We start from the raw sequence: 20062 nt of genomic DNA on the forward strand, positions 1-20062 counted from the left end.
TAAACATCCGAAATCCTCCGATCTCATTACTTGAAAACAAGGCATGAGGATGATGAAGAGTCACAAAAGAGAGAAATAATTAAAACTACGGCAAGGCTTATCAAAAGTTACATCAAAAATGATGTTCCATCTGTTAATGATCACTATCCAAGCACAGACGCACTCAATATCGGTCCTGCTTTAATGTACTTGCCTGAAACTTTGCGAACACTGTTGAGTTCCTTATTTGTAGGAAAAGACACAAAGCAAAAGGTTGCAAGTATTGGCCAAGCTGTTAGACCACGAGCGGTGATTGCACCATTGGAAATTGGTCTTGCTATTCAAGGACATCATTTGTACAGGTCGAGATTTCTTGTTGATACTTTACACATTATGGGATATTGTTCTTCTTACGCGGAAGTCCAGAGGTTTGAAAAGAATGCAGCTGATTGTGTAGCGTCAGAATCCATTGTTCCAGAGAACATAGACCTTGTGATGATATTATAAAATTGCTTGCAAATCGAATGCCGCATAGAATACTTGTTTACGGAAATCGGCAAAGCATTGCGTTACGTAATCGATTACTTCCCTGGTTATTGTGCGTGCAGTACGAGTTATAAACTTATAACTTATCAGTCTCTTCTTGCTATTACGTACAACGCCGCAACATGTCTTTATGCTGTTGCTGTGACAATGTTTTATCTTGATGTATTCGTTTGTGATAAATATATCACTTAATATAATATAAAATTGTGTACGACATAGAATTCTCATCTATCGAATCAGTGAAGCATAACACTGCGTGACGTAATCAACTGCTTACCCTGTGCGTGCATTTTGATTCATTCAGTCTTTTTGGTTTTTACGTTCAACGCCGCAACATGTCTTCGTGCTGTTGCTGTCACAATGTTCTATCTTGATGTATTCGTTCAAAGAAGCTTCAAATATAATCAGATTATACAGTAGTCATTCCTGTGTCATTATTGCTGAAGTCTATCAAAGTTCACTGTTAAGATATACACAAGTAAACAGACTTTGTAAGGAAGTGGGCAAACCTTACAGGCTAAGGTACCATTATACCACCTTTCATTACACGTTCAAAGAAGCTTCAATATAATCAGAATATACAGTTGTCGAGGTGTACAATTAATTTTAAGATTAAGAAAAGCAGAACAACGACCTTGAGACTCATTTACATCGAGGACATTAAACAATTCAACTAACAAGCATTGTAATTGAAGTGGTCGCCCTTACAGGATAAGGTACGACATACAACCATTTCATTACAACCTACTCGAAAGTACACTGTTATTTGCAGCTGACAATGTTGATCATAATGTTATCACCCTGGATGGGAAGGGGACTTTACACTGGATGGAAATGATTGCTGCCTTGACACCGGGTCAGAAAGCAAACCGTATGATTCCAAGGCACAACATATCACAACTCAACATCACAGAGAAGACTAGGATTGAAATCAAACAACTCTGCTCTGCCAATAAAGCGCGTCGTGACATCTTGTTGCAAGATCTCCCCAGATTTCTTGATTGTGATGATAGGATTGACATTTTTTGGGGGCTTTCATTCAATTTCAAGCAAACCCTGCCCACACTGGCTTTACTTCTTAAAGCACAAGCCGCAAGGTAATTAAACTAATTACTAATTAGATATCTAGTTATTATTAGGGCAACCAGTTTTTTGACCTAAAAAGTTTAAATTTTGACCTCATTTTGACCTAAAAAGTTTAAATTTTGACCTCATTTTGAAAAACGCTATACTGATAGTCTCTACACTGTCTACAGCAATTTTCTAATCTAAAGTTGCATTTAAAATTGACAAAATGCTTTTCTAGTGTTGACTTTTTTTCGTTTCTGCGTATTAAGATTGACAACTTGCAGTTTCAAATGCAATGCCGTCACATCGTGACGTCACCAAACGCGTTGAAAAGCCTTCCCTCTCTTTGTGGCTTAGGTTCTAAGTAAAATTTGCGGCACTGGAATTGTTTGCGGTACAAGAAAAGAGAAAAACGGAAGAATAATATTACAAAATGGTTACAAAATTACAAGTTTAATAGATTTTGACCTAAAAAAAAGACCTAAAGAAACAATTTGACCGTATTTTGACCTAACGTAACATTTTGACTTTATTTGACCTAATAACTTCTATACCACACGTCGTACAAAGCTGAAATTTGTTTTGTGCTTGTTTGATAACATTCTGGGCAGGTTAAAAAAAATTGACCATATTGACTTTTTGGTTGCCCTAGTTATTATATATAAGATATCTATGATAAAAGCACACTCAGTCACTCACAGCAATTTGGACAGAAGGGAGAAAAAGCGCAAGTTAGTAGGCTTAAACATTCTGGGAGTATGAAGGTAAATAGGCTAAGTGTTTATAGGTAAGATGTGACCACAGTGATTACAGAAAGCCGTAAAATAAAATGTTATACAATTGCTCATAAGTACAATTTGACTTCAGTGATTTAAAAATAAAGGTAAATTTAAAAGTGCATAAACATGAAAATAAAGACGAGTAGCTGCCAGTCGGAGTACATGTTCTTAGATTGTCTCTCTAGTAAATATGCTCTTAATTTGTTACTAAAAAAAGTAGTTGATGTAAGTTTCCTTATAGAGCCTGGTAAATTACTCCATTGTTTTGGTCTGTTAAGGAAAATGGGTCACCACCTGATGAACTTGAGAACCTGAACCCACTTCACTACAATAAGTGCTTGTCAAAATGTTTATTGCGAGTAATAATCTATGAGTCTCGTGAGGTTGTGTCTGCTTTTCTCACCCTTAGATTTAATTTTTAACCTTGATGGCTTTTTGTCTGAAGACTAGCTTCAATTAGCAGTGATCAATATTATAATGACTTGTTTTCCACTGCTATAATATATGACCAAAGTCCTTGACACCTTGTGAAGATGACAATATAGGCCTGGTTGTCTATCTTAACACTGAACTTCTTCAAATTGAATTCAACGATGGTTACACAGGAATGACAACTGTGCATACTGATTATATTGAAGTTTCTTTGAACAATTAGGCTACATTAAGACAAAAAATTGGCACAGAAACAGCATAAAGAGGTCCATGTTGCAGCGATGTTCGAAGTAGAAAATTGCATAGAAGAGCGGTGCATAACTCACGCAAGATAGGCAGGCACGACATTTATGTCACGACTTACAACGGCAAACAGGAAGTCATCGGCAAGCAATGCCATGCTTCGCAAAGCAGACGTCCAAAAACAAGAATTCTACACTGTATTCGGTCTGTATACTTTAGTATCTCCAATATCATCTATTAATTATTATCAATATTTTAAAGACTGTTGAGTAACCTGCTTGCTGAAAAAAGGTAAAGTGTAAGATTTAGAACTATTTCTAATATTTATAAATGGTTTTCTAGTAAAAAAGTCGTTATAACAGGAGGGTAAATTTTGTTGCCTAAATTTATGGATCAAAGTATACATGTTTAGGCTAAACAAATTCTCAATTGACAGCAGCGAACTTTTCTTCTTGCTTCCTTTTAATTATTATTTCTTCAAATTTATTACAGATTTTTTTGTAATTTGTTTATTAAAGATATCTGATCATGCTTCCACACAGGTAAGCAATATCGAGTGCAATTTTCCATTAATGAGTGGTAAAGGGTAGTTAGGTTGTCTTTATTTAAAAAGAGTTTTATTTTTCTGACTATGCTGAGTATTATTTGTAGTTTTTGCAGCAGGGTGGTCATGTGAATTTTCCCAGAAAGATTTTCTTGGAGATTCAGACCTAAAAATTTAGTACTTTTCATACGCTCAATCAGTTTTCCTTCTAAGTGGAAATTGACAGTGTTAGATTTATGGCTGGGTTTTGTATCAAAAATCAAGAAATTGGTTTTGGTCAAATTCAGAGTTAGCCTATTGCTAGTAAACCATTTTTGGGCAGTAACCAATTCCTCTTCGACATCTTTTGCTAACTTATTAATATTTTGCCTTCTTTAACTAATTTAGTGTCATCAGCAAACATAATGTTAGACAATTTTTAAAGTCATATACATAAATAAGGAAAAGTGTATGTCCAAGAATTGATCCTTGTGGAACTCCATGTTGCATTTTGCAGGTTGAGCTAGATAAGGTTCCAGTAAAATTTACTACTTGGTTACGATCAGAAAGATAGCTTTTGAACCAATTATTTGCGATTCCTCTAATGCCGCAGTGATAATTTAGCAAGCAAGGTGGTTAATTGTGTTAAATGCTTTGGAAAGGTCCGAGAACACTCCCACCACTGAGTTGCCGTTTTTGAAAGCATCTCTAATTCCATCAATTCCACAGCTTGGTTTTAGGGCCATTTTATTAATGATTTGTTTGATTTCTTGTGGGATGGTTGGATTTAAAAACATGCTGTTTTGTGCAGGTGTCTTAAGGAAGATTTTAAAGCTGTCAGTTGAGTGACTATCTTATTTACCAAGTCATGTGCAACAGAGAAATAATTATTAAAATGGTTGGCAATAGATGTTTTATTGGACTCAAGCTTCTCATTGACTTCAATTAGGCATTCCTTTTTTAGGAATTTGCTTACGGTACTAGTACAAACAAATCTGCATCGTACACCCGTGTACCATCATGATGATGCAAATATTAAAAAGTGATCTTTACTGTACATAACGCATAAGGATAAAAGCTGTTGTGAGGAAAGTCGAAGCAAGCCTGGTGCATTATCAGTCACCGTTGCCCAAGTTAAAGAGAGTTAATAACACAATAAACACCAATGTGATAACAAAAAGCAAGGCTTGGATTAAATCTATAAACCTTAATGAATAGATGAAGACACAGAGTATTTAGTATTAAGAAGGTTACATTGTGTGGTTAAGTGCCAATTCTTGAACCCGACATTGTCGTAGGATTTTGCTGCCCGTTAAAAGAAGAAAGCAATATGGCCGCAGACAAAAAAGTGCTTTTGGCAATGTCCATGAAAATGCAAAATTTGCTGAAGTTTATCCCGGAAAATGAACGACCTGATGTTACTGATCTGGTTGAGTTTGGAGGCCAACAGTTTCTAAATCCCAAAGTAACTGAATGCAAAGGCTACAGAATTCCATCTCCATTCTCTGCTGAAACAGCTAAATGGCAATACGACAATTGGAATCCTACTGACAACGACGTTTTGGTCGCTTCTTTTCCAAAAACAGGTAAAAATTTTGGGGAAGCCAAGTGCTGACAAAGACAACAGCTTTATGCCAGTAATTGTGCTTTTATGTTTGCTTTAGAGCACGAGCAAACATTAAACTAACAACTGCCAGCAATATCTAAATTTCTTTTCAACCAAGAAAGTCATATTGCTGATATAAACAAATGCACAATATCATAGTAACAGCATCATAAAAAGCATTGCAAAAACGAGTTGAAATAATGATTACAGGAACAACTTGGACGATTCAGATTGTGAAGAGTGTCATCTACAAAGACGATGAAAAGATGATGGATCTAATGAAAGTTATTAACGCAAATAATTCTCATCTTGAATCAGGGACCCGTAAGTTAAACTTCTGTTGAATTAGGTCTCTTAACCTCGATCATCGAGTTCTGTTATGCTGAATAAGTTTTGTGAAGTGTTTTTAACCCTAATCCTACCAAAGGGGGTCCAGTCGGACCCCAGCAGTGTATTAATGCATGCGAAAACAAATACGTGTGTGTTAAAAGTTTAGGGATACCAGGAGTTTGTTTGAGTATCTAAGCCATTTCTAACCCATGTCGTAGTTTTGCATTGAAAGTTGTTATAAAGCATTAGGATTTATTTTTGCTTTGGAGTCCGCTTGGACCCCAGCTAATATTGTGCATTTTTTATCTCCTTTATGTTTTATTTATTGTATTAGATTACTCTTAACCACAAAATGGCTAGTAGAGATAGACATGCTAAATGTGTTGCTTTACATGTACTAAATACTATCTTTCAAGCGGAAGATGACTCAGAATTCGAAGATTCTGACATTTCAAATGACGAGGAAGATTACATATCTGAATTTTCTGATTACAGTGACACTGATTCACTGGAACAAACCTCTTCAAATGAAGATGTAAACAGTGATCTTTCTACCCGTGATGATGAATGTCATGTACAAGACCGAGGCCAAGGTGAAATGGTATAAGTAGATGCAAGTGGAACTGACCGAACGCAAAACATATTTGTTGATAAAAATAGAACAATTTGGCAAAAGCAACCAACAGTTAGAGGGAGACGTTCAACCCCAGACATTTATTAGGCAGGCCCCAGTTATAACATCTGCCGTCAATTTCATTTCAACTAAGCAGGCATTTAGTTCTTTCATTGCAGAAGTAATGGTTGATCTTATTGTTCTAAACACAAATCAAGAAGCTCGTCGCAAAATAGATGTAGGGAACAGGTGCCACCCTGATGCTCACAGAACTTGGATACCTGTTGATGATACTGAAATGATAGCTTTCATTGGACTTAATTTATTGGCAGGCCTGCATAAATCTAACCATGGGCAATTTCATCACTATGGTCTGAAAAAGAAGGCAGACACTGCGACTATGTCAAGAAATAGATTCACAGACTGACAAGCTGGCGGCTTTTCGTGATTTCTGGACATTATTTCAGGCTTCGTAAGTTCTATATTCCAGGGACTAATCTTTGCAACTAGTGACTTTTCATGAAAGATGTCCTTTATGCCAGTATGTTCCTTCCAAACCTGCAAAGTATGGAATTAAGATATAGTGGTGCTCTGACGCAGAAACAAGTTATCCTCTCCAAGGCGAAGTGTACTTGGGAAAGCAACCTGATCAACCTCGGAAAGTTGGTCTATGCATTCGAGTTGTCAAAGAACTGGTGGCACCATGGTATAGGAGTGGAAGGAATGTTACAGCTGATAATTACAATTCCATCCAACAAAGCAGAAATACCCACAGAAATGAAGCCAAACAGCAATGGAGAAGTTTACAGTTCTATGTTTGGATTTAAGGACCAAGTAACCTTGGTTTCTTATGTGCCAAAAAAACAAATCTGTCAAGGCACTGTCAACATGATGCAACATGATACTGTTGTTGAAGGGGAAGACCAAAAGCCCGAAATCATGATGCACTACAATGCTACGAAAAGTGGGATTGACAACCTTGACCACTTGTGCACACTGTATACATGTAGAAGAAAGGTGAATCGTTGGCCTGTTGTAGTATTTGGAAATTGCAATGACGTCGGTGCTGTAGCTGCCTTTATAATCTGGATGTCAAAATATCCTGAGTGGAAGTCATCTGAGATAAAACGGAGAAGAGTCTTTCTACTTGAACTTGGCAAAGAACTGGTAATACCACATATCAAGCACAGAGATGAAAACCCAGGACTACGAAACTCTATACAAATGGCTATGCATATGGTTGGGGTTAGTCCAGCTGCAGCCCAGGAAGTTCAGATTCAAGAGGCAGTTGGCAAACCGACGTGTTTGCAAATCTTGCAACAAATAGTCATTGTTGAATATCAACAAAACTGACAGAATCAAAAGAATAATTTTCTTAAAGCAGTGTCTAATTATGCAAAAACATTTTAACTTGTTTGGGGTCGCGGAACAAAGTGCATGTTTGTAGAAAAAATGGTGTTATCATGCTTGCATTAGTTTGGAAACCATATTTTCTCGGACATTTTGTTGAGTATGGCTCCTATTCCGACCAACGCTGACTAATTCTTACGTTCTGTGCAGTTCTGATTCTGTTTCATTAAAATTACAAACTTTTGCAACAAAAGAAGCTCATATTTGTAATGATTAATGTGTATGTGATTACTATGTTTCCACTGGGGTCCGAACGGACCCCACTTGGCAAGATTATGGTGTAAAAAGTGTGCAACGGTACGAATAGTTAACTGATGAAAATCAAACTGGAATTTTAGCAAAGAACTACGAGATCATGCTAAAGCTTCCATGGAAGAGGAAGATTTGGGGAACTCATCTTCCGGCTCCTCTCATCAACATGGAGCGACTTAAAAAGAATGGGTGCAAGGTGAACTACCACGTTACATCGTGTTTGAACGTACAAAATATTATTATCGAATCTGTGTTTTTATTGTTGAGGTGACTGTAAACAATATAGTTCTTCGAATGATCCATTTATGTGAAATATTAGGTTACCATTGTAACAATAGATCATCTACGTCATGAGAAACCCCAAGGATCAAGTTGTTTCTTGGTTTAACATGAACAAAAACATGCCTTTCAACAAGACGGAGGAGATGGCTAAAAACTTTCCAGCAGAATGGAATGCATTTCTTGAAACACTTGTTAACGGTAAAGAGAACGCTCATACCGTGGGTAATGATGCAAATGTCTATCGGTTGATATTCACCGTACACTAAAACGACAGCATAATACACAGGAAAGCAACCAACAAATTCAAAGGAACTCGTGAAGTTGTATTGCTATAAAGCAAGGACTTGTCATTTAACTGCCTTAAACTAGCAATAAATTGTTATAAACCAGGAAAGCAACCGGTGTTTTCAAAAGAAGGCGAATGGTATCCAGATCACATCTTATCCTATTACCTTTACCGCAATAACGACAACGTCTTGTTTCTCATGTACGAAGAGATGAAGAAGGTGAGTTTGGAAATAATGTACAATATTTGTGGCGCCAGTACACATAAAATTTCCCTCATTTGTGGCATTTATTAGGATCCGGCAAAAGAGATTAAAAAAATTGCGGATTTTCTTGGAGTTAAAAGAAGTGATGATGAGATTGATGAACTTGTGGAAGCAACTTCGTTTCAAAGCATGAAAAAAGAAGCTTCGAAAACCATGTCACAAATGTCATTTTTCCGGAAAGGTAAATTTGTATATACAATTGCAATCTACGTGGGTTTATTATAGGATAAAATCGAACCATTTATTTTGCATAATTGCAATGTGTCGCTTCACTCTGTAGGTGAAGTTGCAGATTGGAAGAATCAATTCACTGTTGCTCAGTCTGAGCTCATGGATGAAAAGTTTAACGAGAAGCTCTCCGGCATCGACATCAAATTTATATACGAATAACTGTTTAATATTTAATCGGTTTATTCCGACGCACAGTACTATACAGAAACTTTGAGATTATTTTAAATGGATGCCATGATTATTGCCAAACTATCACACTTATTGTAATACAAAAAATTATCATTAAAGCTACTTCTTGGACTCTTCTTAGCATTTAGTTAGTTGAAAGTGATACATCATAACTTATCCATAATTGCCTATATACAATAAAGCTGAAACTCCATGAAAGGTTTACAAGTGCTCAAAACAGTTTTACGCGATAATTTCAGACGACAATAACTTCATAACAACTAAATTGTTGCGAACGAAATATGCTAATACAGTTGTGTTTTCTGCTGATGTAATTCTTATCTATTTACTTGGTTTGCCACTATATTAAGTATAATGAAACTGTCACTGATTACAAAAGATCATATTCTACGCCACAAGAAACCTGAAAGGTCAGCTTACTTGTTAGTTTAAAATGAGCAAAAGTCATATTTTACCGAATGGAGTCAATGAAAAATATTTTCCAAAATAAAAGAGTGCATTTTTGAAGCGTTTACATAAGTCGTAAATCGAAATCGGGAACTTTAAAGTGAGGGCAAGTCCAAATATAAGTTGGTCTTAAATCAAAGAGTAGTTGTCAGTAAACATACTGGTGAAAGAATTTTTAATGATATTCAGTGGTCAAGCAGTAATTGCCAAAATTGTATGACAAATTTGCCTCCTGTTATGACGAATAGGCGGTCCTTATGGCGTCACAATGTAAAAGTAATATTCCTGATAATAATTGGGGTTTGTATTAGGTTATGACAAATTAAACATTTCGTTTGTGTAGTACCTGTGTGAAGTATTACACAACAAACTCATCTGTCATAATGACCGCGTGAACTGGCGGCAGTAGCAAAATGAGCGAGGATGATTGATGGTTGATGACTTGTTTTACTTCTGCTTCGATGGTTTGAGTTCTCATTTCTCAAACGGCGTGATTATGCTGTTAGTTTCTTAATTCTGTCTATACCAGTGGTTGGCAAACTGCGGCTCTCCAGCATGTGTTTTGTGGCTCTTCTAGTCGAATCATAAAATTCCAAAAAAATTGTAAAGGCTACAAAGAGTACCGTTTATGAACGTTTCTCTCTTTTTCTTTTGATTATTTAAGCCAGCATTTCGTTTATGACGTAACAGGAGACATAGAATCCGAGGAGTTAACTGCGTTAATTTCAAGCCGGTTCCACTAGGCCTAGGCCTATTGCTACACCGTACCGGTATTATTCGTAGCCTGTACGATGATCTTGTGAATTGGGTCTAGCTAGACTTAAAACTTTGCATTGTAATATCCAGGTAAACACTTGCGGAGGCACTTGTTGGTTATACTATTCGGACTTAATTTACCTGCCGAATTAATGATCTGACTCCGTGGTTGCGTGCGGTTAGAAATCTCTAACCTTAACGTGTTACTACTGTTACTAGCCGAAAGCTATTACGATTAACAGATACAGTTTATCAGAAAACAATCCTTTATTGTAGGAACTGTACAGGTTCCGATTAATATGACACAAGCACAAACTTAGCATTCACCAATTAAAACAAGTCTAACGAATTACATTTTAACACGACTGACGTAATACGTTCGTACGATTCGATATCTCTCTGTCTGCGCGCTACACGCACAGAAGTTTAAGCTTATAACAGCGTGGAGCGGTGTGAACGGAAATATTCAACACAAAACACACGCATATTTCAGAATGTGTGAACGATAAAAGCAAAGCGTTGGCAGATGGGAATTACATTCAGTTAAAACTAGGATGTTATGAAATCACCTGGTAACGCACTAAACGGCGTTTTCACATAAAGTTATTTAGGGCAGTTTCCAAATATTAAACGACAATAATTGTGGTTTCGTCAAGTTGCAACTGCAGCCAGATTGCAGCTTGCAGAAATGCTAGTTGCAGTTTTATCATGAACAATGTTTCAGTAACTAAATGGCGCATGTTTCCACAATTCATATAATGGTATTGGATGTGGCTCCCAAGCCACTACACACTGATTCTTCTATTAGCTACGTAGCCTACTTCAATGGAAAAAAACTATTAACTTTTCAACCTAGCCTATGCTTCCTATGATCACAGGGGGAGCACGACATATGGCCGCGGGAAAGTGGCCGCGAACAAACTCACCGGGGTCAACTGAACGTGACGTAAATTGACCGCAGACAAACTGACTGTGACATAAACTGGCCGGCGATCAAATTAACCGTCGATAAATTGGCCGGCGATCAAATTAACCGGCGACAAATTGGCCGTCAAAAGGTCAAAATTTTAAACTCGGTAGTATATGATATGTAAAGTAAATATTTGTTTGTAACTATTTCCTTTGTTTTTAACAAAATTGTTTTTTATTTCAATACACATTGAAACGTTTATTGAAATAAACAGAAATATTTCCGGAAATACGAGAAATACGAGTAACAACATTAAAAGACGTTCACTGCAAAACACATATGACACTACATAATATGGGCACTAAAATTTACACAAGCTGTTATTTGACAAACAAGGAAGTTTATTGCGCAAATTGTAGGTTGTGGGCGATGCCTCTGAGAAAATCTAATATGTCACGGTTTGCAAAATCTTCAACGATGGTTTGAAGTCGCGCATCCAGATCCTTGTATTTTCTCCTTTTGGCAGGAGGCCCTTAGGCACAGAGCGCCTCAATCTTGTTTTTGTTTATGTTCTGCAATTTCCTTAAAGCTTCTATAAATTTCCAAATGGTTGGGTGTTGCATTGATAACATCCTGTTTATTAGACTGTGGTGACCTTCAACTTTGTTGTTGGTTCTGGCTTCGCCATTTAACACCCGAACATGGACGTTCCAGAAGTCATGTGAATATGGCGGGTCTCTTCGGAGCTGAGTTCGAAAGCGACGCCCGATGTAAGTACGCTCAAAGTAGTCGAGAAGCGGAAGCATTTCATCAGGCAAAAATTCCTCTAATGTTTCAAAAGCCTCAATCAGATGCTGTATTGGAACAAATGCCAAAGCAGGTATGTGACGCAGCAGTAGTGCAAATTCTTGATCATTTTGATACCTTCTTTGAAGTCCGATTTGCTGCATGTGCTTCCTGACATTTTGATTTAAATGAAAAAAGCAACCACTTACTGTGAGGTCATCATAGTCAAACACCATCCGAATTGCATTTATTGCAGACATTTCAAAATCAACCAAAAAACTTGTTGGATGTGCATTTGGTATCAGTTGCCACGCTGCGCGAAATAACCGCTCATATGTTTCTTGTGCTTTGTTCGGTAGTAAACAGTACAACGCTGGGACAAGGTCGCCATGTCATGAAGCATGGATAGAGTAAACCTGTGAAAATATTGGCGGGGTAACCTTGAACGTCCCATCAGCTTGCCAGTTTTCTGATAATTCTAGTACTCTTTTGCTCTCTTCGGTGCCAAAAATTAATATCCTATTTTCTTCAGCTCCTGAGTCATACTGCAAAAAAAGTTCAGACCCCATAGCATCATCTAAAAGAATATTTTTGTACGAGTCAGGTATTTCTAAATCTGTGCAGTTCAGTGGATTTGCAGGTGCTGCAACAGTCCTAAGTCGTGTTCGTTGTATTGATCTTTTCAGATTTTTTTCCACAATATGCGCTCTGACGGCACCTGGCAATCCCACTGTCGCGTCAGATATGATATTTGCTGGTGTGGACGTATCGTTAGCGTTGCCAGCGCGTTCCTTGACGACCGTAAGTAGTTTGGCCACTTGAACATGTCTCTCTTCTTGTAGGTGACTGTGTTCGTGCAACTCTTTCGTGACTAAGCCATCTACAGTATGGAGACGTGCCTTACAAAAACTCTTGTGGTAATTACTGCATCTCCAGAATGCAGTTTTCCCGTCTGAACTTTGTCCATCTCTCCAGAAAATGTAATGGTTGTAAACTAATTTTTTTTTACCTCTTTGTGAGATTACTTCTGCCATTTTCAGACCTTAAAAATCAGTTTTATTCTAAAAGTGTCGGCATCTAGTCTGCAAAAGTATCTCAATTTAGTATCTCAATCACGTGGCTATAGGCATTACACCGGGTTTACTGGCAACTCACTTAAACAACACAAAGTCGTAAATGTACAAAACAAGATCACTTGATTCCTGTCTGTTCAATCTGCTGATTCTGCTCATCTGCTGTCTCACTCTCCAGTCTCCACCTGCTGGGCTTCTCCAACTCTTTTTGCAATTTACAAATATTAGCATAACCATAACCAAGACTTAAAACTAGGGGAGTCCTGACGTACAGCTTCAATCTGACAATTTACTTAACTAAAGTGTCCATTGTTATTGCAATAAGTCCATTGTTACAACATGAGATAGGCTACAACGCATTGTTTCATAATCTCATCAAACAACTCGTCTAGACTGGGAAAATGTATGTAACAATAAGAAATCTATGAATATGGGTCACCGTACAAGGGGCCAAAAAACTCTACGAGTGGCAACCTTGACTGCAATACACATACTGGATAGTGACTAGATAGTGAATTAGAATTTTGACCTTTTGACGGCCAATTTGTCGTCGGTTAATTTGATCGCCGGCCAGTTTATGTCACAGTCAGTTTGTCTGCGGTCAATTTAAGTCACGTTCAGTTGACCCCGGTGAGTTTGTTCGCGGCCACTTTCCCGCGGCCATATGTCGTGGAACCTGATCACAGGTCAGATTTTCTGTAGAGTGCAGATGACCACGCTGTTCTTTCAACATTTCGTATACTTTACAAACACGTGACAAGCAAACTGCAATTCATTGGTTAATTCTCAAATTTTAGCTAGCGACGCCGTCCTTTGCTTAATATTATAACAGCAAATTAGGGTAAAATGCATTTACAATTAGGCATGTAAAAATTTTCTGGTATTTTCATGGTAAATATTACAAAGTTTTTTAACAGCGTGTAAAAAACAATAACGAGGCAGGATGAAGAAGGAATGATGATGATTATGAGGATCTTTACGTTTCTCCTGGCGTCCAACGAGGTCAGTTTCCTGCCACCTCTTGCAGACAATCTCCTCGTATTCATACAAAAAAATGTACCGTATTTGGCGATAAAAGTTGTTATTTACTGATTACTAGTACATAGCTATATTAGTACAAAATGGTCAAGGATGAATTTTATCTGAGATGGTTGCAGCAGGTCAATTCCAGCGTGACTGACGGGACAAAAGATAGAATTTTTAAAATTATAAATGCATTATTACTAGTTTTATATAAGGTAGGAAAAAAAGAATTTTGTTTTCAGTTAATGGAAGTTGCATGTTATGAAATGGCATTAAAAATTTTTGTAAAATAATATAGTAAAATGTTTGAAAACCAACCTTTGTTAGCGTGACTGACGGGACAGAAATTAACATGCATTTTTGGGACAGTGTAACTGATGACAAATTTCTATCTCATTATTTGATAAATCAAGGTGTTTCCTTGTAGATTTCATTGTTGACCCGAACTGTGCTTTAAACTAATTTCGAACTTTGGCTGCAATTGCTAAGTTTAAAATTATAGTGTATTGTGTACGTGACAGACGGGACATTTTGTATGTGACCGACGGGACAACATCTGAAGTAATAAAAGGTCACTCACAGTTTTTGGATCAAGTATTAAATAAAATCATCTACTCAATTTAACAACTGAAACTAAATAAATTTAATTACTTTTTTAATTTGAATAACAAATTTTTTGCATGACATGCAGTAAAATATTGAAAATACTAATTGACAATTCAAAAAACTAACAAAATAGCGAGCTGTAAAAATATGACAATAAACTTCTATAGCACTGAATAAAAATAACGTGTTATGACCTCGAAACTCAAACACTAATTCAAGTAACTTAGGTTTTATTAAAACAAAACCGAACAGTCCTAAAAACAAATAGAATCAGTTAGGCAAAAATTACTACTGGAATGACGTTCTATCGATGGTACCAGCACATATAAGGCGGAGAAGCAATTAAGGCAATTAAGGAGGCGTGATTAAGCGCAAAGCAAACTAGTATAAACGAAGGAATTTCACCGGCGGAATGTCACCACATTCTCCCCCGGTTAAATAATTATGAAGTAATTACAATGTTTAAAAAACTACAAAGTCCATTCGCCATATCTTTGTGGAGGTCTTCTCTCTCTCGTGGAGCGCCTGATACTCGGGGTTTGTGAATCAGCCTCCACGGAAGACGTTTCCTGGTGTCCATCGTTTCGAACGTCAGTTACTGTTCGCACATTGTCACCAGTGCCTGTAAGCAAACGTAATTCCGGTTGACGTAATGGTGAAGTCACATCCGAAGTCGCGGCTTCCTCAACGTCATCGTCAGCCGGGTTTACTTGTGGGTAAGGCGCAAGGTCGGAATTTGATACCGTACTCTCCCTTCCATTTGGATATTTAACTCGTGCGAAGGTGGAGTTCACCATCATTAATTCGACAGGATCGCAGACTGGATCGCCTTTGTTTCGCACGAATCGACGCAGCAGTACGGTTCCTTGATTTAGCAACCACGTAGGCATCGAGCTTCCCAAAGTTGCCCGTCTTGGAAAAGAAAACATTCTTTCATGTGGAGTTTCATTAGTGGCCGTACACAACAACGACCTAATTCCTTGTAGAGCTTGAGGGAGAACACGTTCCCAATGTTCTTCTGAGGTTTTGTAGTAGGATAAAAGCAGTTTTACGGTTCTCCAAATCGTTTTATTGGCTCTTTCGCATTGCGAGTTCCCTTGAGGATGATACGGAGTGGAATAACTCGTCGCAATTCCTCGAGCCATTAAGAAATCTTTAAGTTCCCCACTCATGAAGCTGGATCCTCGATCACTATGTATGTATGCCGGAAAACCAAACAAGCAGAAAAGGTCGCTGAGATAATCGATAACCGTGTCTGAAGACATCTTCTTGCAGGGATAAACAAAAGGATAACGACTAAATTCATCAAGAATGACTAATAGATATGGTTTTGTCCCTTTGACGGGTCCTTTGAAGTCCATAGTCAAACGTTCCCACGGGTGAGTAGCTTTGATCAGTGTCTCAGGCGGTCTTTTAAAAAAGCGGGGTTTAATCTCGGCGCGAACACGACAGGACTTACGGTTCTTGCTTCCTCGCTATTGTATGGAAGGTTTCGAACACGAATGAAATGATAGAGTCGAGCGTAGCCTGGATGTCCGAGGGAATCATGAAGCGATGACAAGTCTTTCAGGCAATCCACCGTGGCACAAACTCTTGAAAGGGCGTCGGGAACAACATTTTCCTTCCCTGGTTTGTGGCGAATTTCGTAGTGGAAAGGACTTAGTTCTAGACGCCACATCAGTATTTTGTTGTTTTTGATTTTTCCTTTGTTGGTTTTGCTGAACATAAAGGAAACCGATCGTTGGTCCGTTACTAATGTGAAAGTTCTCCCTTTTAGGTAATGGGCCCATTTACGGTCCGCTTCTATGATAGCAGTAGCTTCTTTCTCAATAGAAGGATAGCGTCGTTCACATTTACTGAGTGTCCGAGACATGAACGCCACTGGGCGCCCTCCTTGTGACAAAGTGGCCGCAACGGCGTAATCGGACGCATCGCACTCAACCTCGAATGGCAGATCTTCACAGATACTACTGAGACTAGCTTTAACAATTTCTTCTTTTAACTCGGCAAAAGCATTTGACGCCTTAGCGTTCAACCGGAAATCGGTAGCCTTAAAAAGGGGGCCAGCTTTTCCGGAAAAGTTCTCGATACATTTGGAATAGTATGCAAACATGCCACAAATTCTTTTAAGTTCCCGAAGAGATTTCGGCGGAGGCATGTCAAGTAGCGGGTGGAGTCTTTCGGGGTCCGGCTTCACTTGGTTGTGGGATATCTGGTACCCAAGCAGGTCTATGGTTTGCTGACGCAGTTTCAACTTATCTTCGTTAAAAGTTAAACCGGTAAGCAAAGCTTCTAAATTTTGGTCATGTTCTTCAATCATCGCGCCAGTAACTGTTACGTCGTCCAAGTATGAAAATACCTTTTTTAGATTATGGCTTCGGATGAAGTCATCCATCACTCTTTGGAAAGCGGCCACACCGTTTGTAACACCAAAGGGAAGTCTTTTGTATTGATACAGGCGACCCAAAGCTTCAAACGCAGTGAATGGGCGTTCCTCCGCTCGAATCGGTACTTGGTGGTAGGCCGACCGTAGATCGAGTGAGCTATAGTATTTGTCCTTTCCAACCTTGTTGACAATGTCCTCGATGCGTGGAAGCGGGTAAGCATCGAGCAGAGTGAAGCGATTGACAGTTTGCGAGTAGTCGACCACTAAACGACATTTTTCTCGGTTTCGCACCACTAGTAATTGAGCTCTCCACGGCGATTTCGACGGCTCAATGATGTCTTCGGAAAGTAATCTTTTAATTTAGGTTTTTATGAAGGCGGAGTCTTCCCTCGAGTAGGAACGAGTGCGAGAAGCGACCGGGTAGTAGTCCTTTTGCATAAATTCGAACAAGTTGGGTGGGTCAACATCGGCTGCCGCTACCGCGAAAACCTTTTCCGAAGCAGCAGACACAACAAGGGGATTTTCAGCTCCACCAAATTCGAAAGTAACCGCCTCATGTCTTTGTAGAAACTTCTGCCCCAAGATAATATCGGCACAAGAATTATGCATTACGTCCGGCACGACGTTAGAATAGCTCCGGCCAAGCAGTTGAATGGTTGTTTTAACATGACCTTGTGTTTCTAACTGCAGTTCAGTGGAAGCCATGGTCATATCACTCGCTTTTCCTTCCGGTTTTAAATCGATGTTTTCGGCTAAAGAGCTATCGATAAAATTTTCTGACGCGCCGGAATCTAACAAGGCTTTAACGAGTCGGCCTTTAATGACAGCGTTGACGACTGTACGCTGGAGGCAGCCGGGAGCACCTGCCAGAAATACGGTCCCAGATGTTTTAGCGGCAATGGCAGAATACCGTTCTGATAATTCACTCGATCCCTCAACATAGGCCGTTGAAGAAGTTTTTAGAAAAGAGCAATTACCGCGGGAGACATTTCAAAAATGGCCTCTTTTTCCACAATTGTGACATTCTCGATCACGGGCAGGACAATAATTACGACTATGTAGCGCACCGCCACAGTAGAAGCAAGTCTTCTGAGTCTTCAAATTACGCACCTTCGGAGCGACAGCTATTGATCCTCCAGTTTGTAGTGTATTTTCTTTAGGTGTCACAGCGGGCAACGTTGATTGGGCCGATGCCACCAGGCGAGGGCTGGTACTTCCAGAGCCCATTGAGTTCGATCACAATTGAGCTCGCTCTAAGTTATCGGCTAAATCGGCCGCTCGCTGTAGGTCGACATCATCTATCTCCAACAGGCGTTGACGTACGAGCGAAGAACTCAGCCCATTAATGAAAGAGTCCCGTATAAGTTCGTCGCGGTACTTACTCGCTGTGACCGCTTCAAAGGTACAATCCTTAGCGAGCATCTTAAGGGCACGAAGGAACTCCAGGACTTTTCCCCCGTGGTTTTGCTGCCTACTGACCAGTACGTGTCGTGCGTAGACATTATTTCTCGGTCGGACGTACAACTCTTTCAGGAGAGTTATAATACTTTCGTAGCTATCACCTTCTTCTACATAGGAGAAAACTTCGGGGGAAATACAGCTTCGAACAACTCTTGTTTTATTTATTGCGGGCGATTGCGTAGGGCGTAGCTCTTCCAGTGTAGCAATGAAGTCTTCGACCGTCTGTAACCAATACTTGAAAACTTTATGGGCGTCGACGGTATCCGGGCTAACCGTGAGTTCTTTCGGTCGAAGTAAGAGCTTGTCCATGACCGGTTCGTCTTATCTTGTTTTAATAAATTGTTATGACCTCGAAACTCAAACACTAATTCAAGTAACTTAGGTTTTATTAAAACAAAACCGAACAGTCCTAAAAACAAATAGAATCAGTTAGGCAAAAATATGAAAGATATGTAACACTTATATATCTGAACTGATACTATCGAACAGCCGACCCATCGACACTGCGCTTACTACTGGAATGACGTTCTATCGATGGGACCAGCACATATAAGGCGGATAAGCAATTAAGGAGGCGTGATTAAGTGCAAAGCAAACTAGTATAAACGAAGGAATTTCACCGGCGGAATGTCACCACACATTGTCGTCCATAAAATCATCTTAAATTGCAAATTGACTTACAAATAAACTGCAACTTTTGAAGAAATGCATCTGAACTAGTTAACATAAATAAAACACTAACAACAACCGTAAACAACTCAAATCTAGAAAACTTTAGAACTAAAATAACAATATATTTTAGCATCTGAGTATGTTCTAAACTATTTTATACATTCCTCGACTATTTATAAGAATTGGTACATCTTTCATCTGACTAAGAATGTTATCTTTGGTGTACCAAACAGTGTCATGATCCGGTTCTAGTTTATAACTTGAAGATGAACTATCTGATTTTTTTAGGCATTGTATTTTATATTCACCAGCTATTTTATTTATTACAAGCACATAAAAGTCTTCTGCTAAGTATTTTATTTTAACCCAAGATCCAATAGCAAAATCTTTATCATTTCCTCCTTTTGACTGAACTAACACTTCATTTGACCCAATAAATGAAAAACAGTCCATTTGTTCATGATTCACAAGCGAATGCACAGAATACCTAATTTCGTATGGCTTTATTGATTCAAAAAAGTGTGCATCCCTGGTATTGGGGATTCTTTCAATTTCAACACCCTTTGGGTGCCACATTTTATCCAGTTTTGGGATTTGGGATTTTATTTCTTTCTCTGAAACAAATAATACATTTATATTGGGACACACCTCCTGGGCAACTTGTGCAAACTCTTCTGAACTATTCATGTCAATATTTCCTGCAAGTACTTTTTCCATCACTCTTCTTTTTAAACATCCACCAATTCCATCAATGCAACCTTTTCCGTGTGATGTTGCCGAAAAATGCCATTTAACTGGTACATCCTGCAAAGTTATGTTACACAAACTATACTTCTGTTTAAAATGCTGTGCTGCCCCATCTGACTGGTATTCCAATGCACTGATCTGAACTGCAAGATGAGCTTTTT

The 20062-nt window shown here is 38.6% G+C and overlaps 2 protein-coding genes across 3 annotated transcripts; one reads left to right on the forward strand and one right to left on the reverse strand.

Moving 5' to 3' along the window:
* Positions 1-2351: 2351 nt before the first annotated feature.
* On the forward strand, positions 2352-9136 carry LOC143459239 (sulfotransferase 1B1-like). Of its 2 annotated transcripts, XM_076956290.1 has the most exons (7): positions 2352-5156; positions 5387-5500; positions 7868-7977; positions 8120-8261; positions 8454-8569; positions 8645-8795; positions 8895-9136. In XM_076956290.1, exons 1-7 carry the CDS (start codon positions 4901-4903, stop codon positions 9002-9004), a joined length of 999 nt encoding a protein of 332 aa, XP_076812405.1. In that variant the 5' UTR covers positions 2352-4900; the 3' UTR covers positions 9005-9136. The 2 variants fall into 2 exon arrangements, 1 of the variants encoding a protein (XP_076812405.1); XR_013117749.1 differs by lacking the exons at positions 2352-5156; positions 5387-5500; positions 8454-8569; positions 8645-8795; positions 8895-9136 and having other exon boundaries at positions 6045-7977; positions 8101-8136.
* Positions 9137-18257: 9121 nt separating this feature from the next.
* Positions 18258-18791, reverse strand: LOC143458790 (uncharacterized). The gene has a single exon (XM_076955658.1). The coding sequence runs from the start codon at positions 18789-18791 to the stop codon at positions 18258-18260; it is 534 nt and encodes a 177-aa protein (XP_076811773.1).
* Positions 18792-20062: the final 1271 nt, after the last annotated feature.

Source organism: Clavelina lepadiformis, chromosome 5 (assembly GCF_947623445.1).
Source record: "Clavelina lepadiformis chromosome 5, kaClaLepa1.1, whole genome shotgun sequence".
Lineage (NCBI taxonomy): Eukaryota > Metazoa > Chordata > Ascidiacea > Aplousobranchia > Clavelinidae > Clavelina > Clavelina lepadiformis.